The 27,224-nt window shown below is 31.6% G+C and overlaps 2 protein-coding genes across 5 annotated transcripts in view; one reads left to right on the top strand and one right to left on the bottom strand.

Moving 5' to 3' along the window:
- Positions 1–7,287, bottom strand: part of rb (adaptor related protein complex 3 subunit ruby) — a 107,130-nt gene extending 99,843 nt beyond the window's left edge. Inside the window, exons 1-3 of one of the 2 annotated variants that reach the window (XM_035365860.2) lie at positions 7,187–7,287; positions 1,728–1,886; positions 1,540–1,615 (exon numbers count right to left, since the gene is read on the bottom strand). In XM_035365860.2, the coding sequence (XP_035221751.1) occupies positions 1,540–1,615; positions 1,728–1,852 (201 nt within the window). In that variant the 5' untranslated portion in view covers positions 1,853–1,886; positions 7,187–7,287. The other variant, XM_035365861.2, reaches the window with a different exon arrangement.
- Positions 7,288–7,619: 332 nt separating this feature from the next.
- Positions 7,620–27,224, top strand: part of Scamp (secretory carrier membrane protein) — a 96,370-nt gene continuing 76,765 nt past the window's right edge. Inside the window, exons 1-2 of one of the 3 annotated variants that reach the window (XM_085815846.1) lie at positions 7,620–7,893; positions 8,272–8,370. In XM_085815846.1, coding sequence (XP_085671972.1) covers positions 7,837–7,893; positions 8,272–8,370 — 156 coding nt within the window. In that variant the 5' untranslated portion in view covers positions 7,620–7,836. The remainder of the gene's footprint in view (positions 7,894–8,271; positions 8,371–27,224) is intronic. The other 2 variants (XM_085815845.1, XM_085815847.1) reach the window with 2 other exon arrangements.

Genomic DNA, 27,224 nt, shown 5'->3' with positions numbered 1-27,224 from the left:
CCAGTTCATTGCGTGCCGCGATGTCCCCCCCCCCATTCCCCCACGCAGAGCAGTGTGAAATTGATAAACGGATTTCGGAATGGTTAGAGAAACAAATGAGTCTTCATCCATTTTTTTGCAGCAATTCCACTTTTTGTTTGATGGACATCGAAACATGCTTTCCCTTTGTAGATCCAGCTTCGCAAATTCTATTTGACATAATCGAAAGTTCTAACTTACTTTTATAAAATTGCTCTAACAGTCTGCAAAAAATAATAAACCGGATCCAATTCGAAGATTAAGGAACAACGCAATGTGCAACATTAACTGAAATAGATAATTAGATAATTTTAGTATAACTTATACCATCGGTTATACATTAAACGTGCACGCATAAACGTATTACACGCATGCATAAAGGTATTACGTGCATGTGCAGAATGTTTGTAGCTTTGAGGTCCGGATTATAGATCATTCTGGATTATGGGTGTCCGGATTAACGACTTTTGACTTATATTATCTGTAGCAATTTAAATTAAAAATTAAACAATGACATATGAATGCTGTTGAGATTAAAAATTAAACAATGACATATGAATGCTGTTGAGATTAAAAAGACTAATCAAATAAGAGAGCTTAGGGAAAATATTTCAGCTCTAAACTTTTATTTGAAAGTGAAACAGTATATATGTCATTTCATGACTATTAGGAAATGATTCCATTTTCAGTGTATTTATATTTTTTAAAATTATAATAGTAATTTTTATTAATTTGTATCACCTCCCCCCCCCTCCTCCCAATACATTCTTCAAAACACCTTTTTGGTCCATGTTAAAAATTTTTGCCTATCCCTAGGTTCAGGGCCTATAAAAGTCTTAATCCAGTCCAGAACAACAGCATTTGGCTAATCTTTGGTATATGGTAACAGGTAGTTTGGCGACAATTTGGTACGGCGATAAAGGTTACTAGCTAGGACTTTAGCAGTGTACATGGATAAAGTCGAGTGTGTGCAATGCCATTTTTGTGCAATTCTGGGATTTTTTTTTAAGTGAAAATAGGTTGACGTGTACATGGATACCGTGTATGTGCAATTCTTAAAAACGTGGCAAGCAGTGGGCAATTCTGCACTTTCTCCCAATTTCGTACCTAATCTTTGTCATGTTTAACCACTTTTGTTCTATAAAAGTTCTAGCATAAGCGTAATTCGGCTAACAGATTGTTGGAAAAAAATGAGTAAAAAAAAAACATGCCTTTATACTTCGTGAAAACAAAATGGTGTCCAAAAAAAAAAAAACTAGCAGGTTGCTGTAGCAGGGTTGGTCGCCAAATTTTTGCCAAAAAATCGCCAAGCTACCATAATTCGAAGATTAACCCAGCATTTAACAACTCATAATAGATGTGAACAAAAACATGCCAAATTTAAAATTTGATAACATTCAATCTTCTTAGACCAGACTTGAATATTTATTTAAAATCAAATCATTCTGAGATTCAGTTTTGCTAGTATATAACTTAAATTCAATAATTTAAAAAATTCACGTAGTTCCTTTTAAAACTTACCCCAATAATTCTTTTCATTGCTTCCAATTTCAAAACATCTTTATTTCCATCAAGCATATTTTTGAGATCTTCATGTCTGTGGGAAAATGCATAGAATATACATAAAATCATATTTCCAATCTTTAGTATTTAAGTAAAAAATGCTAGTAATCATACACAAAAACTGAAATAAATCCAAATTTACTCACTTTCTATATTCAGTAGAAAAGATCCCTGTAGAAGCAATATCATTACTTGAAAATTCAGTTTCTGTTGAGTTTGGCACTCGATCACCAGCATAAACTGTCCCAGACATAGTGTTAGGTAACAACATGCAGCAATTATAAGTTCAGGATTAGAGTCCAAAACTTTTTTAATAAAAATAAAATAAAAGTAAGCTATAAATAAAATTTAATAAACATCACTGCATAATATAAATAATATCCCAATATTAATACAAAATTATAGGGGAAAAAATTTGCTAAATCAGTTCTCATTCACTTAAGATTTTTTAAACAAACACAAATGACTGAAATCGGTTTAAAAAAAAAAAGGATTTTGGGATGATTACTCCCATCAAAGATGCAAATATTATAATAAAATGCTATTACTAATGAAAAGCTATATATTTAACAGACTATTTTTAGGTATGTTCAAACAGGAATGTATTGTTTCCTGTTTTCCAATTTATTTCTTGAGTACAATGAAACAACTATACTTATTTCAGTACCAAGAATTTTTTTTAATTCTTAACGAATGAAAATCTTTTGATTGCATATTGCCCTAATTTTACACAGCGTTAATAACCTGCTCATCATACTTGAGTTTCTCCTTACACCTCCCCTCATAATTCTTTAAGTGAAACAAAGAAATAAAAATTTGACGATGCTTAAGTTCTTTAACAGTTTCTCATAGGATTATCCAAATTAGTATATGAACAACTGTTAACTTTACTAATTCAGAAGTCAAACAACAAAAATCAGCGTTATATTTTCAAATTTTCACAGGACTAGTTTCGATGGTTTTACCGAACCACCATCATCAGCCGCAAAAGGGCAAAGTGACTGTTTTGTTGTTTGACTTCTGAATTAGTATTTGTTCGGCGTGTTATTGCATCTTAACTGTTAACTTGTCTACAATGGTTGAGGTTCGCAATCAATAAGTACGAGGTTCATTTGCAACTCTCACCCAGCTTTTTTTAAAAGACCTGCCTCAATCTTACACTTTATGTTGGGAGAGACACTCACAAACTGATTTGAAGTCTCAAATTAATTGAGTTAGAATCAATCACAAGTTGGCATCATTAAGCTAGTGATTACGTATGTATCTCCAGCTTTGGCCTGAAATTCAAAATTAATCTATAAAACAATCACTCAAAATTATTTTACTGTGTTTCTTTCCCTCTTTACTACAATATTTAAATAATAAGTAGCAAATCTTAAAATTAAATACCTCAAATTATTTTTTTTTTCTTTTCTATAAAAGGACTTTTTCTTCTTTAGTGATATTAAGTTTGACAGCTAGAGGGAAAGCGGGATCAGATATGGAGACCTATTCAAAACTGTAAAAAAACAAAAGCTTTACAACTTGAAAATGTCACATAACCTTCGAAGTAGTTTCCCACCACTTAATTGCTGGGAAAGGATGACTTTTCTTGATCTCACTTCTAAATGGAAAATCGTAAGCTTTCCGTTCAATCCTTGTTAATCACATGAATTTTGGGAGAAGCACAGGAAAACAATATTTTAAAAACTGAAGGCTTATCTATTAAAAATTATTTAGCACTTTTTTTGTTTTGAAGTATAGGCAGTGATGAAGCAATTGTTGCCTGGGTGGCCCGGACAACCCCCCAGGATACGCACCTGTAATATATACATACAATGCAAAGACCAAGATCCAGAATCGCCTGGACTTCAGCCATTCCAGATTTTGTAAATTTCGGGATTTCAGATCATCAGTTTAACCTTTTCCTGGTGGCTGGGACATATATGACCCACAGGCTGACTACTACAAATGTGTTTCCAGAAAATTCAATGGCTAATCTTTGGAATATGGTAACAGGTAGTTTGGCGATAAAGGTTACTAGCTAGGACTTTAGCAGTGTACATGGATAAAGTCAAGAGTGTGCGCAATGCCATTTTTGTGCAATTCTGAGATGTTTTTTTAAGTGAAAATAGGTCGATGTGTATACAGATGATACTGTGTATGTGCAATTCTTAAAAACGTGGCAAGCAGTGGGCAATTCTGCACTTTCTCCCAATTTCGCACCTAATCTTCGTCATGATTAAGCACTTTTGCTCCATAAAAGTTCTAGCATAAGCGTAATTCGGCTAGCAGATTGTTGGAAAAAAATGCCGAGTAAAAAAAAAAAAAAAAAAAAAAAGCCTTTACTTCATGAAAACAAAATGGCATCCAAAAAAAAAACGGTACTTACGTATTAACGCAACCAGGCCGAAATTCGCATATATTGACAAATTTGGCGACTCTACTTACGGCAACCCTACGTGTTATACGTAGTTTTGAAAAAGAGCATGTGGAGATTCACAAAATTTTCCTGCATTTTCGTGCAAATTTTTGTAATTTATGAGAAAATAGCAGTGTAGATGGATAAAGTCAAGAGTGTGCACAATGCCATTTTTGTGCAATTCTGGGATGTTTTTTTAAGTAAAAATAAGTCGACGTGTACATGGTTATGGCGAATATGGTTTTCAATCAGTGCTAAAAGCAATAGCCAAAAGATTTCCGCCGAAAAAATAATTCTGCAACTTATTCAAATTCGAAACCGGAAGGGTTTAATTGCTATTTTATATTTTAAAACAAAATAATATAAAAACTGTATTAAAAATTATCTGTAATTAATAAATGTACATTTTCTTTCTATTCATACTTTTTTACTCAAACTTGCAAATAGCACCAACCTGGTTGCGATAATACGTAAGTACCAAAAAAACTAGCAGGTTGCTGTAGCAGGGTTGGTCGCCAAATTCTCGCCAAAAAATCGCCAAGTTACCATAATCCGCAGATTAACCAATTCAACAAACTATGAAAATTCAAACCTATGAATGACTATGAAATATTAAAAAAACTATAAGATTTACTCCTTAATATGGAGTAGGAAGTGTAAGACCGTGTCAATTTGTTATTCTGCTCTTTCCTGTTAAAAAAGGTAGCTAAATGACTCTAAAACATAAAAAATTGGTGTCTATAGTTCATAGGAAAATATTAAATCTAGTAAAATGACATGAGATGTAGACACGGAAAGTGTTATTCTGCCAACATCAATATATCAATCAATTCATTGTCATTTGCTAGGTGTCACTCCCTATTTAACAGCTATTTTAAAGTTACATGCCTGCAAAGAAGAGACATGAATAATTTTTCTTGCTATTTTTATTTAGAAATATGTTTATTTATTTGATTGGTGGTCCAAAGATTAGTTCATTCCAGATAATGGATACCCAGATTTTGTAGTTTATGCGTTTATACTGTATTATATGCATGTTCTTTCATTACAGTATCTTATGAATAAGGAACTATTACCAAGAAAATTATAAAGATGAGAAAATACATTTAAAGTAATATATTATATTCATCAACACCTAAATTTACGTCACCTGTACAGACACAAAGTTTACCTTAGCGAAATGAGTTTACATCTAATTAGATATAACAGCCCTATGAAAAATAAGTTTCCAGATATATATTATAACATCTTAACCTATACAAAAATATGAAATATTTCTATTGTGAATCTATCAAGCTGTCCTAAAGCAGCTATGAAACTATGAAAACTGTGTGACTGTATATACCACTGCATGCACTATTACATAAGAAATTTGTAAATTTAAATGCCACAAAAATGAAAACTTTTGGTACTATTCCATTAAAGCGGCATCAGTTAAAAATGAAGAAAAAATTAGAAGAAAAGAATGCTACAGCACGTCAAATATCGCGGCTTGAGAATTTAACGTTTGAAATATCATGGCTCAAAATTTCTATTTCTCATTTGAAATATCATCACTCATTATTTTTTTTTTTTTTTTTTTTTTTTTTTTGCCATATTTTTAGTACAGTGTACCTAATGACCAAATGGCTATCATAAGATTCTTTCAGGACAAAGGAATAATTCATACCAGAAGACGGTTATCAAAATCATTTGATGAAGTCAACTTTTGACTCAAACAAAGCTTCTATATGGTGTTGATATGTACGTTCTTGCTGTGGTTAAAAAAAAAAAAAAAAAAGGATTGAGAACCAAAACATGGTTTGAAGACTTGCATCTTCCTTTCCTCAATGGCATTTTATCTGTCTCTGGTATCAAGAATTGACATCAACTGAATTTTGCAAACTTCAGTTAGAAATCAGCCATAATACAACAATAGATTGGAATAGCTACTTTAAAGTCTTTTACAAAAAGAAGAAAACAAGGACGTGTTCTTTTGGAACAATGGGTATTTGGAGTTTATGCCAGAAAAGCAATGCAGATGGCAGCATTATATTTTCAGATTGTTGGAAAGGATATAAAAAAAAAAAAAAAAAAAAAAAAGAATTAAGAAATGCTGGATATGAACATTTCACTGAATCCCGATTATAATTTTATAGACCCCAAAACTGGATGCCATATCCAAACTGTGGAGCTATTGTGGGACAGTGCTAAATTGAGAAATAAACATCAGCAGGGCACTGCTCGCGATCATTTAGAGTTGTATTTGATAGAATTTATGTGCTGTCAGTTACATTCAAAAACTGAACATTTTTCTATGATACTGAATGATACTTGTAACTTTATGCCATCTGTTTACATTGAATTTCGTTTTATTTTTTATTTATTGTAGAGTATTCTAGATAAAAAGAAAAATTTATTTTTTACAAAACTAATTTTTTTTTAATCTTTTGAACTCTATTATTATTGCCAACATTTGTTGCCAAGTTAACTTGGCAACAAATGTTGGCAAAAAAAAGGGGGGGGCACATTTTAACTGATGATGCTGTAACGGAATAGTACCAAACTTTATCTTTCTAACCTATTTTGATGACCAAGAAAATACAGAAGAATTAATTTATGGCTCTCTTGAAGAAGCACAATAAATTCTCACTACTGATAAATTTTCAGCCACAGCTTTCAAATTATCCAATAGAAAAAGCATAATATACCAGAGATTTTATGACTTACAAATATATCTCCTTGAAATGTAACTCTAACGCATAAAAGTTCCAGTATAATCCTATAGTTCTTAAAATTCTTTTTTTACATACATTGTTTTACTTCACAGTCTGTAGAAGAACTAATAAGGAACGAGATAAACGATTTTAAATTTCGAAATCAGTAACATGAAATGCGTTTTATACACCTGCCATCAGATTCTTAAAACAAAACTTGAATTTGCATCCTTTTTTGCCCTTTCGAAAATAATCTATAAATAAAAAACTACAGTTTTTTAATTACTCATAATCATAGATTTTTTTAAAATGCAGCCAAAAGAAAATGTTAGCACATTAAAATATGTCAACTACATGTTGGCTATTTAAAATATGTCAACTATATGTTGGCTACAATTCTATCCGAAAACGTTTAAGACAGTTATCCAGCATTATGATTGTTTTCTGTGTTTTTTAGACTATAAAAATTCGGTAATTTCACGCAAGAAAACTGAAAACGTAAGCTTACTGCTATTAATCATCCGATAAGCAAAATTTACACTTCACCGGGCCATATCAATTCATCTCTACGAAGTCACACATGAACAACAAGGATAAGTTGAGATGTACTTTTTATCAAGATTAAATTTTCTGATATGCATCAGGAAAATTTACGCAAAAAAATTTATAATATTTAATATACATAGAACAGTTTTTAATAAAAATGGAATACGCTCACATTTTTTCATTAAGAGGGCTTATTGTTGGAAGTTAAAAAATAATTATTTAATATAATGCTGAGTATTATATGTGAATTAAAAAGTGATGAATTTATAATATTTAAACTCCTCTTACCGTTCTATTAAACAGTTTTTAAAATTTAACTATTTACTGTCCTTTTAAAAAACAATCGGGCATCATTGGGTGAGAGAGCAAAGTATGTTGAGAGAAAGATAATGTGAAAGATTTTGCGCATACAACACTTCTTTTTGTCTGTAGGCATTGCGCTGAATCTAAGTGATAGCAGATGTTCATAATGAGTGTGTAAATCAAATTTCGTGCGTTTGTGAGTCACTGAAAACAGCGATAATCGGACTAGACAGGAACAAAGTCCCCAATAATATATAAAAATCTGAATCGGTATTCTTGTACTTTTTTCTTAAAATTAATATAACAAATATGTCAGGCTTTGACGCTAATCCTTTCGCGGATCCTTTTGCTAGCAGCCCCTTTTCAGTAAGTATTATTTATATGTAACGAATTCAGATTATTAGTTTTTATATAATTTTCTTTCTGATAATTATTTTACGATTGTGTTTTTTTCATCATTTGTTACTTAACAGGTAAACTTGACTGTATGTAAAGAATCTGTTTAATTTGTTTAATAAGTATGCTTATTTATAGTTTGGAAATATGTGAAATGCAAACTAATTTTTGTATGAACGAAAGAAAAACAACTTAACCAGTTATTTCCTTCTGTCTGTGCGCGATATCAAATACTGACAATTCTCGGAAGTCATTCATTGTACCAATTTAAAGATATTACTTTCAAGGCTTTTTTCATCAAGTATGCGTAAAGGCATCTTTTAATAAAGTGCATTTTTTTCTCTTTAGGATCCTGCTGTTACTAGAGTGACGAATCAAACAAATGTCAACCAAACAGGTTTGGATGACTATAATCCTTTCGCAGATCAACAGCAGTCCCAACAAAATGTAAACAGACCTTTGATTTTCTTATTTGATTGTACATCAGATTTTAATTTATTCTTTTATTAAATGTTTATTAATGTCTTAATTGCTATAATCTTATTAATGATAAACAAAACGAATCTGAATTATTTAAGCATATCATATTAAATTCATCTGAATTTATTCTTCCTTTAGTTTTAAATAGGCAGTGTTTTATTGATTTTTGTAATTAGAATGATATTTTAAATGTAATGAATTGTAGATTTTGAATTAAAATTTAAATATCAATAAAGCAGCACATTTTCAGTTATGGTTTTCTGAAGACATTATTATATTAAATCACAATAGGGGTAAAGTGCAGAATCGCACACTTATTTATTTGGCACTTTTTACAAGAGTAAGAAGAATTGGATTTTTGTCAATTTTGCTTGACTCTTTAAGTGAAAATAGGTTGATGTGTACATGGATAAAGTCAAGGCGATGCGCAATGCCATTTTTGTGCAATTCTGGGATTTTTTTTTAATGAAAATAGGTTGACGTGTACATGGATACCGAGTATGTGCAATTCTTAAAATCGTGCCAAGCAGTGGGTAATTCTACACTTTCACCCACAATAGATTATTTTTTGGTAACTCAGTTTGGCTCTAGTGTAGAATTGGGAGCCCCTTCGATTAGCGACAATTTTCTTTTAATTTTGGCGATGAAACCTCACTTCTGGTTCCCATGATAGTTTTTAACTTTGTTTTAGCTTCCTGATTTTATTTAAATAAAAATAGATTGATGTGTACATGGACAAATTTAAGGCAGTGTGCAAAGCCTAGTTTGTGCTATTCTAGGATGTTTTTTTAAGTGGGAACAGATCGATATGTACATGGACACAAAGTTTGTGCAATTCTTTGACTTCTTATTTTGGTATTTTGAAATTGTGGCTTCCTGGCACCGATCTTGCTATCAAAAAAGAATCGCCAAAAAACAAGGGGCATCCAATTGTAAGCTTTTACCCTTAATTTTTTTAAAGACTCTTTTAATTGAATTTCTTTTACTTCTTTAAATAAAAAATTTCATAATGTACGTCACTTGCATTTTAAAATGTAATTGTGTGAATCATAAAAACTAATCCATTCTTCTATATTTTCCTCTGTAAAGGAAGAAAGGGTTGATCTTTGGATTATGGTAACTTGCAATTTTTTGGCGACCAACTCTGCTACAGCAACACTCTACTTTTTTTTTTCGCGGCCATTTTGTCTTCACGAAGTAAAGACATATTTCTTTTCTTTTTATTTACTCAACACTTTTTCCAACAATCTACTAGTCGAATTACACTTATGATAGAAATTTTATGTAACAAAACTGCCTAATCATGACAAATATTAACTGCAAAATTGGGAAAAAGCATAGAGCTGTAATGTACTGGAGAGAGAAACGGCAACCCTGAAGGGGAACAGGAATGGGAACCACGTGACATTTGGAACATTTCCCAAATCATATTTCCCGCGGATCTTCCTTACCATTACAGTTCTATGGAGAATTTGTGAGAAGCAAGTGTTTTGCGTGTACGCGCATTGTTTCGGACTTCAAAAATGGTACTTTTGTGCTCCGTATATGGATGTAATATATGGATGTAAAAAAAAAAACCTTTTTTATTTATTTTTTTTCATTTTAGGTTTATAATTTTCCTGTTTTATTTTAATCTCTTTTTCATTCAAAATCATTTCTTAAATTATCTTTGCTCCTTGTTTATGCATTACAATAAGTATATATATATATATGAATTTTATTTATTTTTAAGTTTTTAATTATTTTATTTTTCATCCACTATCTTTAGTATGTATTAATACTTTGCCTAAATCACTTTTTATTTATTTATTTATTTTTAAATGAAAAAAATCTTTTTTTATATTTATTTTATTTGTACATTATTTATTCCTATTACCATTTTTCCGATATGTTGTATTTATTGCACACTGCTTCGTCTCATTCTGTTTTTGTCTTTTTTCTCTTTGTCTACCTTTGTGCTGCTAAGCTAGTATGATTATTTGTCTGGCTTAAATTTTAAAATAAAGCGTCCAATTTTAGGGAAATTATTAATTTTGGCTGGTATTTATCGATCTAACCTCTTCTGCAAATTCAGCGGCAATGACAATGCGAAATGACATCTTTCCAAGTTCGCATTTCGAACTGAAAGAAAAGAGGGGGAAAAATCACCAACCATGGCGATAGTACGCCAAAGTCTGGGTTCAGTTCCATTTCATGCCCAAACTCCTGCAGCTCATTCCTGTGCCGCTTTTTCACCCGGTTTTTAATGGCGATGCTCCGTCTAGTATATAACAGGTCTATGGGAAAAAGTGCACAATCGCAAACTCCTTGCACGTTTTTCAGAATAGCACATACACATAAACCATTTACACGTCGACTTATTTTTACTTAAAAAAACATTCCAGAATTGCACAAAAATGGCATTGCACACACTCTTAACTTTATCCATCTACACTGCTATTTTCTCATAAATTACAAAAATTTGCACGAAAATGCAGGAAAATTTTCTTAATCTTTAAACTTGGTAAAAAGCACATATATGAAATTACCTGATCACAAAAAAGTATATACCCTTTCAAAGGATGAACATTTCCACATATAAAATAAATAAAATATCCAAAAGCTTTTACCTCTAAATTATCTATTATATTATAAACGTCACCAACGAATTTATACGCAAACATTAAAAATAGTTACGAATACTTAGTGTCAAATATTTAAATTATTTCCATACACGTTTACTTCAACTGAAACGTATACCAAATTCCTACAAACATAAAATTCACAAAATAACTATCATTTAATTAAAATATCACTAAACCATGTACACGTCGACTTCTTTTTACTTAAAAAAAAATCCCAGAATTGCACAAAAATGGCATTGCGCACACTCTTCACTATATCCATGTACACTGCTTTTTTCTCATAAATTAGAAAAATTTCACGAAAATGCATTAAGATTTTGCGAATCTTTAAGTCCGGTAAAAAGAACATATATGAAATTACCTGATCGCGAAAAAGGATATACCCTTTCCAAGAATGAACATTTCCAAGTATAAAATAAATAAAATATCCAAAAACTTTTACCTCTAAATTATCTATTATATTATAAACGTCAGCAACGAATTTATACGCAAACATTAAAAATAGTTACAAATACTTAGTGTCAAATATTTAAATTATTTCCATACACGTTTACTTCAACTGAAACGTATACCAAATTCCTACAAACATAAAATTCACAAAATAACTATCATTTAATTAAAATATCACTAAAACATGTACACGTCGACTTATTTTTACTTAAAAGAACATCCCAGAATTGCACAAAAATGGCATTGCGCACACTCTTCTCTCTATCCATGTATACTGCTTTTTTCTCATAAATTAGAAAAATTTCACGAAAATGCATGAAAATACTCAAACGTATTCCAAAATACTACAAACATATAACTCACAAAATCACGATCATTAAATTAAAATATAACTAAATTAAAAAACACTACTTAAAATAAGCACATACATTAAATTAATAAAAATTAGATTACAATCCTAATTACTACTAACTAAATCATTGCTAATAACAATTTTCCAATAATACCATTTAAATTTATTTACTCCTTACATTTAAAACAATGCATAAAAATAATATCCTCAAATGATTAAAAATACTAACTTACCTAATCATCTTCATTATGTGGCAAGCACACTTCCCTACAGAAAGAGTTCCAATCAGCTGCAGTACTACTGCTAATTTCTAAATCCGAAATCCAGTAGTCAACTTATTATTAATTTTTATGTATTAAAAATTTAGAATCCACTTTACATAGCGCCATGCAATCCGAAAATTAATCAACACTATTTCACGCAACACACAATGAAGCTTAACACAAAATAATTTTTCCAAATTTACCCCCTATTCCGATTAAAGAACTGTAATTCGTCCATTAATGTCACATGACATATCTCATGATCTCTCATTTCCCTCACACAAAATAATGCGTAATCGGAACTGAGTGCTTCTCACATTATTACCAAAGTCTTAGGTAGTAACCTTTATCCCCTCCAAAATGTCGCCAAACTACCTGTTACCATATTCCAAAGATCAGCCGAAGAAAGTTCTAATTTTGGTAATTGAACATCAAACGAATTTACTTTTGCTACACTACTTGTTAACTTTTTGTTTATAGTTATCCATAATTCATCTAAAGTTTCTTGTATTGTTTGTTGTCCCATAAAGAATGTATCACAATCTTTCAGGAAACAACAAAAATATTTCCTCAAAGATAGAACAAAGTTCACTGTTAAAAGCATTTAGTTTCCTTTCGAACAATTTTACCTCTAAAATTTGTTCTTGTTCCAGATTCGAATTTACCTTGCCTTCAAACGTTGTTATTTAGAACTTTCTTTTTAGTTAAAACTGGTTTCAAATCAGCCATTATGAATAACAATAAATATTATACTAACTTTAGCAAAGAAGAGGGGGAAATTGGAATGTACTCACCCCAATGCTGAGGTTTCTACACTACACCATGACACACCCATAATCCACAAATCGAATCAAAAGTGCACTATGCAGATTATTAATCCAACACATTGCTGGTTTCGATGTCGCCACCTCAAACAGAAACGAATTGGAAGCTAATTTAAATAAATCACAGATATCCGGCTTGCTGATTCACTTCTGTGGTCACACATACCAAAAATGTTTAAGAATAAGTTCACAAAAACAAAGCAAACTGTATCATTTATTTTACACAACACTTTGAAATAGAAGAAATGCTGTCTATGTGATGACACTGCATTTATGCACACATCACTCCAAGCACTGAAGCAATAAAAAACGAAAAAGAAAGAACGCATAACTCACACGTTTGAAAATTTTGTTACCATAACAACCATAATTGAATCATGAGGCAAGAGCACCATCTATTGTTATAAAGACATACTACAAATTTGTTTGGTAACAAAAAATATTAAAGAACCATAAATTATCATAAGAAAAGTTTTTAGTCAGTACATAATGGTAGATTATAATAGTGAGATCTTAATGTTTCGTCTAGAATTCTGCTTATTAGAAATGTTGATTTTAAACAAAACATTCAGTGTGCAAAATATAAAGCATTTTTTTTACCAGCTGGCCGAAAATTTTAAGTAGTGAATATTTTGCCGTATAACATGCACTTTTAATGCAAGAAAAAGTGAAGAAGAAAGGAATTTTATTAATTCTTTTAAGAAATGTGACCAAAATTTACGTCTCTTCGTTATACACTGGTTATAGAAATTATAGATTTAAAAATAAGGAAAAGATAAGAATGAAAAAATTAGATTTCTACATGTACAGAAGTTTTGAAAGAAATGACAGCTTATGAATTTAAAAATTTTCGTTATGGGGCAACATAAAAAGTTTGTTGTATTTGTCTTCCAATATATCAACAAATTCCATTTCTTCTACACCAGCACTGTTATTCTAATCCATAAATAAATAACCATCTTTTGCCATATCTGTATTGTTAGCTATACTACATTTTAATTACTTGGCCTCCTTTTTAAATGCTTTTTCCCCTTCTAACATCCATGCATTTCACTACCATTTTAAATTTTCTTTGAATGTTTTATTTATACACACATCTAAAGGCTGAACTAATGGCATTAATCTGTCTGGGATAACAGCAATGTCTGTATTGCACTCTTTCAGCAATTTATTTGTATTAGCCACTAGGTGGGATATGAACATGTCCATAACTAAATCTTTCTGGAGTCTTTAAGGCAACAGGTTGCTTTTGCCAAACATTTCTTATCCATAATTTCACAGCGTTTTCATCCATCTCTCGTTTTTCGTGAACACGAATGAAAACACCATTTGGAAAATTATATTTTGGCTCTGTCCCACCTTCTTTCTTCTAAAATTAACCAGGGGCTTTAATTGTTATGCTGTCCGCTAAGTGGGAAAGCACTATGCTGAGGTGAGATTTTTGATGACTTCTTGTTTTATGTAAACCATTTTTTGTGCTTTTGTTATTTTCCCCTTTATCACTTGTTAATTCAGTATACCATAGTCTGAAAGCCTGGGGAAAATCTTCGAAAGAACGACTTCAAAAAATAAGAGCGTTGCACATGTATCTTTCATATTTCTTGTTAAAGAAAAGGGTGCGTGTTATTCGGCGAATGTACTTAAAAATTTTAAAATGTAGTATGAAATTTTATGTGCCGAAATATACAGTAACTCACGAAATTTAAATTTGAAAATAAACTTTGTACATTTAACAAAATGAATTTAATTAAAATACAAATCTTACATTAAACAATTACATGCCAAAATTAATAAAAAGTACCATCAAGAAATTTAGTTTGATCGTTAACTAAAACAGAAAGATTTTTTTTAATGTGAAATGCCTCTAGAAAATCCAGTTCACTGATGGAAGATTTTTTTGAATAATTTTGGCAGCAGAAAAATTGAAGGTGTGATTTTCGGACCAAAAATGTTGGGCAGCAGAAGACGTCTGTGTTTCTTTTTTGCTAACATATGCCTCATGTTCCTTAACACGAAATTATGCTCCTGTATCGGTGCAAAACCTTGCTTTCTCCATAGACAGTTAAAAAAAATGGAGCTTGTCAGTAGATTCGATGATTCAGTTGCGTACAATTTTACACATTTCACGAGCGTTGTATTTCTTCTTTTAACTTATTACACTTAGGGCACTTTGTTTGCATGAAACCTAGATATCCACAACTGTAACAATGAATAGAAATTTTTCTTGCTTGTCTGGAATTAGTAAATCTAGAATTGTCAAAGTTTCTATTTTTAATCTGGATAATGTTTCTAAGACTGAGAAGTTTAAATTTTCTTTCTGGAACAAATTTAACATGTTTAAAGTATGTTCCCCCTCTTCCAATAGAAAGTCCATTTTCTTCATGCCAAGTCTCACATTTTCAAAATAATTGCACTTTTTGGCAAGCTGCAACAGATTATTTATTTCTGATAAAATGTTCTTTCACTTCAGGAGGTGTTTTTTTCTTTAGCTGGCCTGCAATGATCAAGTGTTGTAATTGTTCAAAACTAGGGATATTTAATTCATTAAACCATCCTTCAAAATAAGATTTCATTTTAAATTTTTCGATGTAATTTCTGCAGATTTTCTGTGTTGAGAAAACATATGTCAAAATATATCAGTTATACGTCTTTATCGTTTTAAAAGTGTATTTGTTGTTTTTGGTTAATCTTTAGAATCGTCATTTGCTAATCTTTCTTCTGCTTCTTTTTCAGAAATATCCTCAGCTGCGTTTTGTTCAACTTTCCACTTCTTTTTCGGTTGTTATGGCATTCATCAGTAATGTTATTTAACGTATTCTTTTTAACCCTGCGAGCTGCCTTTTTCAGGAAACGGCATAAAAAATAATTGTGTGTACTCACCAAGTCTGTCACAAAAACGGCAAGTACTTCTAGAGCTTCTCAAACTACTTCAAGAGTGGGCCCCCCCTTTACCATGTGGATATAATTAAGCTAATTCTCCTCTCCGTTGAATTTGGCGAGTGAAATTAGTTTTTCTCCCTGTGGTATCTTCGTCACAGGACTGGTTGCTAAAATGCTAATTTATCTCCCATTTGGCTACTTTATAATTTGCATACTAGCACATATGCTGTATATGACTCGTACCTTAATCAAGATATGTGCCGAATACAGAAAATTAGTCAATATACGTCAGTAAGAGAAACTATGTAAAATGCTTTAAATTTCCAGTTTCTTTAAGTAATTGCTTCGATAATGGTAAAAAATTAATCTTGCATTTTCACTGTTATTTTCTGAGAAAATACTTTCTAATATACAAAGGGAATTTGTGAGATTTTTTTTTTTTCTCTCGTGTTCCAATTCTTCGAATACAAATTATTCGCAACTAATTTCAATATTATGTTTATATTTAATTTTCAAATATTTTAAGTTTATTCCGGTTTAATGTATTAGATTTAAATAATTCTTTAGATTGCATCATAAATTTATTAGTAGTTAGTTATGACACCGTTTTGACTTGTGAGAAATAATTAAAGTATTGTAATCACAAAAAATTTCAATTTTTCATATTTCAAAGAAAATTTCCATTTTTATTAGTTCCATCATGACATTTACACGTATGTATATTGCATAACTTCACCAAAAAATGTTGAAATTTTATATTTGGGACTTATGACTAGTTTAGTGCACATATTTTAGTACGTATGTATGCATGTATATCGCATAATTAAAAAATTGTTAACCATAGAATGTTGAAAGTTTCTGTATGGGATTGGTATAATATCTAATTGTGCACCTCCCTTTTTTATTGTGATCGGCAGTGCCAAAGGGGCATTTTGAAATGGAAGATCATATCTCATTTTCAAATGAAATAGGTTTAAATGAAGTTTAGCAAAAATTACGTTTAATTCATTTGGCATGCAAGGAAGTCATGTGGTGTATGCATCAGATTTTTTAAGATGTCTCAAAATAAATAAATATATGATTTGAATATCAAACAATCTTAAATATATGAGTTTTATTTGTAATTATTTTACAAGAAAGATAAGAAGTAATCTAAATAGCATACCTTGAAGAGAAACACATTATATACACCTTTTTTAAAGCAAAATTTAAAGAATAACTGATTAAATTTTCTTTAAATCCCCTTTGTAAAATATTATATATGAAAACAGATATTGTTTTTAGAAAGACAATTTGTAGAGTGATTAAGTTCTTTTATGCTAAGGACATGCAAAATGAGCAATGCCCTCGCCGGGATTCGAACCTGGATCTCTCGAATATGCGCTGAGAGTGCTACCATTACACCACGTAGGATGCCCAAGGGAAATTGACTGATATTGACGTTACACAGAAGGAAAACCACCGAAGCGTCCATGCAGTCAACCTGTTTGCCAGAACTTGAGTCTCAGTCGAACTACAGTGTTCAACAATATTACCACTCGACCATTGGCTAGCCCATATCTATTTAGGAAAATATGACTTTGCATGCTATGTTAGAAGTTTTAAATCTATGTGACAGGAAAATTATTTAGCCGATGCAATGTAATAGCAAATTCTTTAATGACTCGATTCTTGTAGTTTTCTACAAAACTGGGTCTTCTGATGGCCAACTGAATAAGACCACAAAATCTGATCCTTCGATACGGATTCGAATCATGGTGTACAGCCTGGCTACATAGGAACGTTTTAGGATTTCTCTATGTGAAATACAATTATGAGCCAAGTTTCCTTTCAAAATCTTCCACGAAAGCATTCCACTTCTTAGTCAGATGATTCAAGAATGTTTCATCATTTTCAATTAAAACAAACAGGCTTCTTAGGAAGTACGACGTAGAAGTATACATTAGTCATTTATTTTTTCCAAAATATTCTTATTAAAAATCTATTTAACGATGATTATATTGTTTATATATCCTAGTAAATTATGAATATTTTTTTAGTTTCTTATCTCTATTTCTATGTATTATAAAAATTCAAGCATTCAGAATTTTACAAAAAATAAAGATAAGTACAATATTTTTTTACAACAACAGTATGCTTTGGCTTATTTGATTAATGCAAAGCATACTAAAGCTAACTGCCTAAAAGGAGGGATGCCTTCGTTGGAGGACTTTTTAAGAATTCAGGATTAGTATTCCATTATTTCAATGCCAAGATGCCTTCTGAAATATTAAAATATATATTCATAAATATTACAATTTTAAAGCTCTAAATCATAAGTAAATACAGTTTCCGAAACTTATTATATTCATACCACTGTTTTGCAGTCGAAGAACACTTTCTGTTTTGAAATTTCTTGCTGTAGGACTAATGTAAAAGTTAAATTTCATAACTTAGTGTATGTAGATAAAATGATTTATATAGCATCTAGATATAATGCAAATTTTTTTTTTTGGATTGAAAAGGCGATGATCAGTTCAGATCAACAAGTTAAAAAATAATCAAACATAATATCCATTTGGAAATACATTCCATATAATTTTCGAAGTTAAGATGTCCAACAAATCATATAATGCTGCCGTGCTGGTACATTTATAAAGACTTACCCGTTTTTGCCTTGCGTTCTCTGGTGGTGCAAGTAGTAGCAGACCCAACTAGTAAACTGAAAGATCTATGATTCGAAGTTTAGTCTTTAAGAGAGGAGAATATATAGAATTATTAGCACATCCAGCTGAATGAGTTTGAAGATTCATGATTGTATTCAAGGCCTCCAAAGGCTGAACAGTTAAGACCTCTGAATACTGGCAGTTCGGCCTGGTTTGAGTTCGATCTCAGGTGAACGGGCTGACTGCATGGTTGGTTTTCGTGGTTTTCCTCATGTGTAATACGCTAGCTTTCTTCAGAATATCCTCCACGAAGGAATCCCTCCTCTTGGGTAGATAGTCTTTATAGTTTTCCCGTATTTAAAAAACCAAACTGACCATGACTGATCCTGCCAAGTGCGTTGTTAAAATTACCCATTTCATGGCTTTAAGCACCTAATGGATTCTATATATTATTATTATCAATGAATTCCTCTCAGGAAGTTATCCCAAAATGTATTAACAGCACAGATTTTTTTAGGATATTTTTCTTTCTCAGAAAAGTACTCAGTAAAAAGACTAGTTTCGACTTTTTATCATATCATTTTCGAATATAGTTCTTCAAAACCGCAAACTGAATGTACCTACGATGACTTTAATGAATGATCAAAGCCATCCGTTATTGTGAACCATTTTAAGCTTTCCTTTAGAAATACAGAAGTTCGTTTACAAGTACAGTTTTTTTTACACATCTACAGCTATTTTTTTTTAAATCACTGTCATTTAACATAAATGTAAAATCAATCAATATTTAGTAATTCCTTCACGTAGCATGTCAAAACAAATTTCTCTTAAGTCATATGTTCATGGTTGAAATTGCTATGTGTATTTCTTTAATTTATGCTATGGAAGTTAAAAACATGGTGATCATCTGCATATGTGAAAATAAAATTATGGTAAAATTCTTGATCTCTAATATAAGAGATTAAATTTAAAAAGATGTTTTTGTCTAAAATAATGATCTCTAGCAAAATCTTTTCCATAATATGTGAAGATTTTCTCTAGAGGGACAAGCCTTTTTTACTGCTTAGACCTATGAATCTTGGGCATAAGGCTCAAATTTTATGATCAGTTCTTGCTGACTAAAGAATGTAGTACTTTGATAAAGAAAATAAAATAAGATTCCTTTTATTATTTCGGTAATTCTAAATATTTTTTAAATTGGACTAATCCAAGTTTTATTCAAAATCATGTGATGATTCGAAAAGGTTCTTCAGATTGCTGACGAAGTTATTTAAAAGGAAACTGTATTTGATATGTTAATCAAGTTAAAATATCATTGCAACTGTCTAGACAACATTTAGTGTAAGACTGATACTATTTTAGAGCAAATTTATATGCATTTTTAATAATAAATAATACAGATCATTCTTCTTTATTATGTGTCATTTGCCAACGACAACTTAACCATTCGCCAACAATAAATATCCAAAAACAATAAAATAAATTAAACAAACATAAAAAAAAAAACTTCCGTGTTTCTTTTCTTATTAGTATTTCGTTTTTATTATTTAATTACTGCTATTTTTTTTTTTTTTTTTTTTTTTTTTTTTTTTTTTTTTTTTTTTATTCAAATTTGTAACTCCTAGAAAAGTTGTGGGTTACATTTCAGAAACTCGGATGTTATGCTGTAGGTTATTTTAATTATTTATGTAATAAAATATGGAAATTTTAACTCAACTCTTCGTTACTGCTTGTAGTTACATTGCGTTGAGCAAAGTAATATAATGTATATTATGTAAAGCATGTGCACACAAGAAAATCAAACTTATTAAAATTTTTTCTAATGAAAACCACTCACATTCATATCAATGTACATTAAAAGCATTGGATTATTTAAAATGCATTAGAACAAAACTTCAGCAAACCAGTATAAGCAACGAGTAATGTTCCAAAAAGAATAATTAATTTGCCATTATTATATTTACTATTAAATTAGTTTGTGTTTTATAAGCCCATATCAAGAATACGCTTATTGTAACTTATTAAAATAGACTATTGATTTTCTTATTTTTATCTGACTTATTGCTTAACCCTTTGCGGCGCACTATGCGTTAACGTCGGAATTTCAACAAAAAAAGTTGTATGCAGTCTATTTAGTACTAAAGGAGTATACTGGTAAAATTTTGTAAAAATTGCACTAACCGTTTTAATTCTGTGGGTGTTCCATGAGGTGGAACACTGCGCTGCCAGAGCTTTTAAAAGTGCGACTAAGCGAGCATTGCAGTGAAGCATGAAAATGAGTAGAAGCATTTGTATAAGAATGAAAAAACTGTGTATTATGGCTGTATATATAGTTTCCTGGATATAAACAATGTTCTTGAATATATATGAATACAGTCAAAAGTCGTTAATCCGGACTCGTCGGGACTTCGGCAATTCCGGATTATAGATCATCAGTTTAAATCTCGTAAGATGGCATGCAGAAATTCTAAAATTAAAAATATGAAACCGTAATCTATGAAATAAAGAACAATTATGATCTAAAGGGTATCAAAATTTACAAAAAGAAAAAGCTTAATATTTATTTGTTTACTTTATTAAACATTTCTTTCAATGTAAGTTGATTAAGTTGCTTCGATTTATGTGATAATACTTTCTCTTGAATTTTATAAACAGACATAATTTCTCGTTCAGTTACAAAGTTCCGCTGTTCAAGTCTCCCGTTAATTGCTGTGCCGAGAATACCGACTAACTTGTCAATCGAAATTTTTTCGTTTTCACTAACCTCTCTGTCACATTCTTCATGTCTTTATCCATTTTTTGCAGCAATTCCACTTTTTGTTTGATGGACATCGAAACATACTTTCGTTTTGTACGATCCTTTGGGAGCTCCAGAATCAAAAATTCTTTTTGACATAATCGAAAGTTCAAGTTTACTTTTATAGTATTGCTCTTACAGTCTGCAAAAAATAATAAGCCAGATACAATTCGAAAATTAAGGAACAACGCAATCATCAACATTAACTGAAATAGACAATTAAGTAATTTTAGCTTATACCGTCCGCTATACATAAAACGTGCACGCGAAAACGTATTCTGCACTTGCGCACACGCATATGTGCAGACGTAAAAAGTCTTATGCGCACACGTAAACACCTATGCGCATGTGTCAACGCGGCGCATGCGCAGAAAGTTTTTAGCTTTGAGGTCCGGATTATGGGTGTCCGAATTAACGACTTTTGACTGTATATATGGATAAATGAGATAAATATCTATATACACAAGTCTTATATACAAAGATATTTACAAATTTTCCTATTTCTTAGCTTTGTCAAATTGTTCAAAGCAAGTCACACCTTTTTGATGGAAGCACACTACGATTAAAATAATTAACTATGATTAATATTAACAATAAAGAAAAATAAGCCTATAATATATACATACACGAAAAATATCTACACAATTATTGAAAATAAACGGGAATGAGACTAAAAAGCGACAGCAAAAAATTCACGCAGGTCTAAATAAAGATGAGTCAAGCTACTAATAAAATTCCCTCCTAAAAACTACTCCCAAAAAATTCAAGATGCCAATATTAGGGCTTTCATAACATAAAACACACCTCACCCCTCAATACTGCTTTGTTTGAATTCATCCCCCTCCCCCAAAACAACAGAAACAGAAAAGGTAAACAACGGATGTTCTCTCCTAAGCACAGATGTTCTGATTCGTAACCGTATGAGATTGCTAAAGGCACAGTGTTCCCGCCAATGGAACACCCAGGTTTATTCAATGATTCTGCGTATGGTTTTTGTATGAAAGGTTAAAAAATATATATATAGGACAAATAATTTGGAGTACAGCCAGCAAAATTATGCCTATTTTTTTTTCCAAATAAAATTTTTTATATCATTAAAAAAATAGAGAAAATTACTTAAAAAAAAGTGGATTTTAATAACACATAATAAATGAAAATTCTGTGTCTCCTTGTGATATGCTGCTATCTACTGTTTAAACAGAAAAGTTCAAAGTATATTATAAAGACATTTTTATCTATTTACGGTTGAATTTAAAGGTTTCAGAAGCGATTCAATTTGGGTGTTCCATGTAGTGGAGCATTGAGCCACAATGTTATTCTTTATATGCAATTGCATGTAATTCAGGTTAATTGAATGCAGTACTATTCGGTTCGTGCAAAATTAATTGAAAGTTTTTAACTTTTCCAGTTTTATGCATATACATAATCATAAGTAAATTTATTTAAATAATGCAAATATTTTGAAATGCTATTTTTTAAATTGAATTCACAAGCATTTTGCATATTTCTGAACATTTAGTTTGAAATCTAAAGGATATTTTATGAGAATGTTATCTGTTTAAAGATAGTATTGGGAAATTTTTACATGCTGCTTATTTATTTAGCAAAGAATGTTCACGTCAGTTTGTCGTATGTCTAAACACTTTCTTGGTGGTAAAACATAGCTGTCTAAAACGAAGAACAGCAACTTTAGACTCCTACTGAGAGTTGACATTTAGAGATCTCCAGGGTTCCAGAAATAACGGGGGCACTGAGGCATCTGCACAGCCGCTTTAAAGCGCTCGTAACACTTTCGATATCTTCGCCACTGACTGCCTAAAACCGTCAAGAACGCTTTTAAACACATTTCCCTTTACCGCCTAGAAGCGTCCGTAACAATTTTGGCGTAGGTCTACTTGACCGCCTAAACTTGGTCATAATGTTCAGAGGGTTAAATTCATCATCATAGTCAAAATCGTAAAAAACAACCTTATATTTTGCGTAGGTATAATGAAACACTCAATCGATTTCGAGGGCAGCTAAAGGTCCCTCCTCATCAGGAGAAAGAAATACATAGAAAGAAGAAAATAGGAATCACAGAAACACGTGGTGCTGATCAGCACTGCACGTGGTTATAACTAGATTATTAATCAGAGTTGCACTGGCCGCCTACTTTTACTGAGCCAGGCTGTCTGATCAAGCATAAAGAAATATTAGCGAAGTTAAAATAGGGAGCGAGGGGCAAATGCACATTACGCTCAAAATCTGAACTTCAAATAATGGAAAGCAACCACTGAACGGATTTTTATACCCTCTGGTAGTACCAAGTGTGAGGAGGTAACTCCATCTATCGGCAAAAATAATTGAATTAAGATAGTAGAATTTTAAAGGCATTAGGAAGGACTGGATTGGACTTCAAATCATTAACTAAACTTTCTAAATCTTTGTGAATGTGAAAAGCCTCAAGAAAATCCAATTCGCCTATGGAAGAAGCCTTTTGGATGATTTTTGCAGACCCAAAATCAAAATTATGGTTAAAAGTCCAGCTATGATACGCTATTGAAGACTTGTTAATTTCCCCTTTTTTGACATAAGATTCATGTTCCTTGATACGAAACTTCAACGCTCTTTTTGTTTGGCCAATATATCTTAAACCACACTGACATCATATACTATAAATTCCCCAAGAATTCAAGACAGAAACGCAATCTTTTAGAATCGAAGGGTGAATTTTATTAATAGGGGAGAAACCGACTTCAAAATTGAATTTCTGGAGAATCCGTGCAATTTTATAGCTAACAGAAGGATAAAATGGAAGCACGACAACGTCATTGATATTATTTCTAACAGTGGAATGTCTTCTTTGTTGGGAATCTGAAAATGTTTTTTGACGGCTTTATCAATAATCACGGGAGAAAATCCACGGTCAATCGCAACTGCTCTCAAATAATTAAGTTCATTGGTAAGCAAAGATTCAGAGGAACAAACTTTTAGCGCGCGGAAAACATAATAGTAAAAAGAAGCCATTTTTTGCTTAATAGGGTGGCATGACTTGGCATGGGGTGGTAAACAAACTGCAAAGGGTTTACGGTACACAGTGGTGCTAAAATCGGTTTCATTGCGGATTATAAGAATATCGAGGAAGGGGAGGGAATTGTTGGATTCAATTTCAAGAGTGAATTGGATGGCTGGATCAGTTGAATTCATAATAGATAGAATCTCAGATAAATCCTCTTTATAACCGTCAAAAAGTGCGAAAGTGTCGTCAACATACCGAATCCAAAGACGAAAAGATAATTTATCAAATAATTTCATCTCAAAATAGTGCATATAAATGTCAGCAAGTACCGGACTGAGAGGATTACCCATAGCCAATCCTTCAACTTGACGAAAATATGCATTTTGGAAAACAAAGTGGGTTTGACTTAGAGAAACTTTAGTAAGCGAAACCAACTCATTAATTTCAGTATGTGTGAAGTGAAATTCCCGAAGCCTAGTTTCAAGACAATTTAGTGCTCCTTCGACCGGAACATTAGTAAACAATGATTTGACATCAAATGAAACCATAATGGAACGAAGTGGGGAAATATTTTTAAGTTTATCGATGACTTCAACAGAATTTTTTACAGTGTGAATATTGTTATCAATTAGAGGAGAAAATCTGGAAACTAAATATTTGGCCAAAGGATATGAAGCAGTACCTATGTTGGAAACAATTGGTCGAAAAGGAATACCGGTTTTGTGGACTTTTGGAAGAGCATAAAGTCTAGCGCAATTAGTAATAGGCGGAATAAGTGATTTCTTCAACTGAGTTGGCAGAATGTGGGAAGATTTAATAGCACTTTTTACTTTCATGAGGTCCGAAGTTGAAGGATCTTTAGGGATCGAGCAGTATGGGCCTTCATTTATCAATTTAGAGACTCCAGTAATATATGTGTGTTTGTCCATAACAACGATCTGTCCGCCCTTATCAGCTTTAGAGATAATGATATTAGTATCAGAATGAATTTCACGTAAGATCTCATTTTCCTTTTTGCCAAGATTAGAACCCAAAGATTTATTGTTAAAATTAACGTTATGAGTAATTAGGTGGCGGATTGTATCCTTCTGCGTTTCCGAAATTTTGGAGAATTTAAAGGCTTTCTCTATAGGGGCAATGATTTGAGGAATTGAAGGTTTAGATGTCTTTGAAAAGTTGAAATCATATTTTAATACTTTTAACTGATCCTCCGAAAGATTCCTATTGGAGATATTAACGATGGAGTTAAAGTTTACAGTGGGAAGATCAGCTAGATAATTGGGACTATCCGACTGGTGTGTGAGTTTTTGGAATTTAGAAATGAGCACATTTTTATGTCGTTGACAAACGGTATCGGTTCTAGACCAGGATGTATGTTTTAATGAGGAAAAATTTTCCGTGGAATTAGCAATTTTTAAATGGAGGTAATATAATTCAAATTCAATTTTAGATAAACGTTTGCGTGTGTCCCTTATAATGTGACGAAGAAGTGCCAATTTGAATTTATGCAAAATTTTTGAAACGTGAACGGAAGCTTTAAGGCTACATTTCACATGTATAAATTTGGGAATGAAATTTTGATGTTTGCATTTAAGTAGAAACTGTAGATGATTCAAGAATTTCGTACACTTAAGGCGTAACTTACAAAATCGGTTCCTGTCAGTGGACATATTGTGAAAAGGGCACAAGCAAGAAACAAGTGAACAAAAGAAATGTAATTCCGAAAGTCCAAACAAGTAATTACTTATAACATGAAAAAAACACCAATAAATAATGAAGACAATTTCAGACATTATCCTTCGTCACATTATAAGGGACACACGCAAACATTTATCTAAAATTGTTCAATTTATAAATTATTCAATTCACACATTTCCTTCAATTAAAATTATTCAATTTCACACATTTCCTTCGTCACATTATAAGGGACACACGCAAACGTTTATCTAAAATTGAATTTGAATTATATTACCTCCATTTAAAAATTGCTAATTCCACTGAAAATTTTTCCTCATTTGAACATACATCCTGGTCTAGAACCAATACCGTTTGTCAACGGCATAAAAATGTGCTCATTTCTAAATTCCAAAAACTCACACACCAGTCGGATAGTCCCAATTATCTAGCTGATCTTCCCACTGTAAACGTTAACTCCATCGTTAATATCTCCAATAGGAATCTTTCGGAGGATCAGTTAAAAGCAGTAAAATATAATTTCAACTTTTCAAAGACATCTAAACCTTCAATTCCTCAAATCATTGCCCCTATAGAGAAAGCCTTTAAATTCTCCAAAATTTCGGAAACGCAGAAGGATACAATCCGCCACCTAATTACTCATAACGTTAATTTTAACAATAAATCTTTGGGTTCTAATCTTGGCAAAAAGGAAAATGAGATCTTACGTGAAATTCATTCTGATACTAATATCATTATCTCTAAAGCTGATAAGGGCGGACAGATCGTTGTTATGGACAAACACACATATATTACTGGAGTCTCTAAATTGATAAATGAAGGCCCATACTGCTCGATCCCTAAAGATCCTTCAACTTCGGACCTCATGAAAGTAAAAAGTGCTATTAAATCTTCCCACATTCTGCCAACTCAGTTGAAGAAATCACTTATTCCGCCTATTACTAATTGCGCTAGACTTTATGCTCTTCCAAAAGTCCACAAAACCGGTATTCCTTTTCGACCAATTGTTTCCAACATAGGTACTGCTTCATATCCTTTGGCCAAATATTTAGTTTCCAGATTTTCTCCTCTAATTGATAACAATATTCACACTGTAAAAAATTCTGTTGAAGTCATCGATAAACTTAAAAATATTTCCCCACTTCGTTCCATTATGGTTTCATTTGATGTCAAATCATTGTTTACTAATGTTCCGGTCGAAGGAGCACTAAATTGTCTTGAAACTAGGCTTCGGGAATTTCACTTCACACATACTGAAATTAATGAGTTGGTTTCGCTTACTAAAGTTTCTCT

Source organism: Stegodyphus dumicola, chromosome 4, assembly GCF_044657685.1.
Source record: "Stegodyphus dumicola isolate Sdum_Otavi_A_Nest chromosome 4, ASM4465768v1".
In the NCBI taxonomy this organism is placed as follows: Eukaryota; Metazoa; Arthropoda; class Arachnida; order Araneae; family Eresidae; genus Stegodyphus; species Stegodyphus dumicola.
The sequence above is the reverse complement of the archived record's forward strand: the minus strand, read 5'-3'. Positions and strand labels throughout refer to the sequence as shown.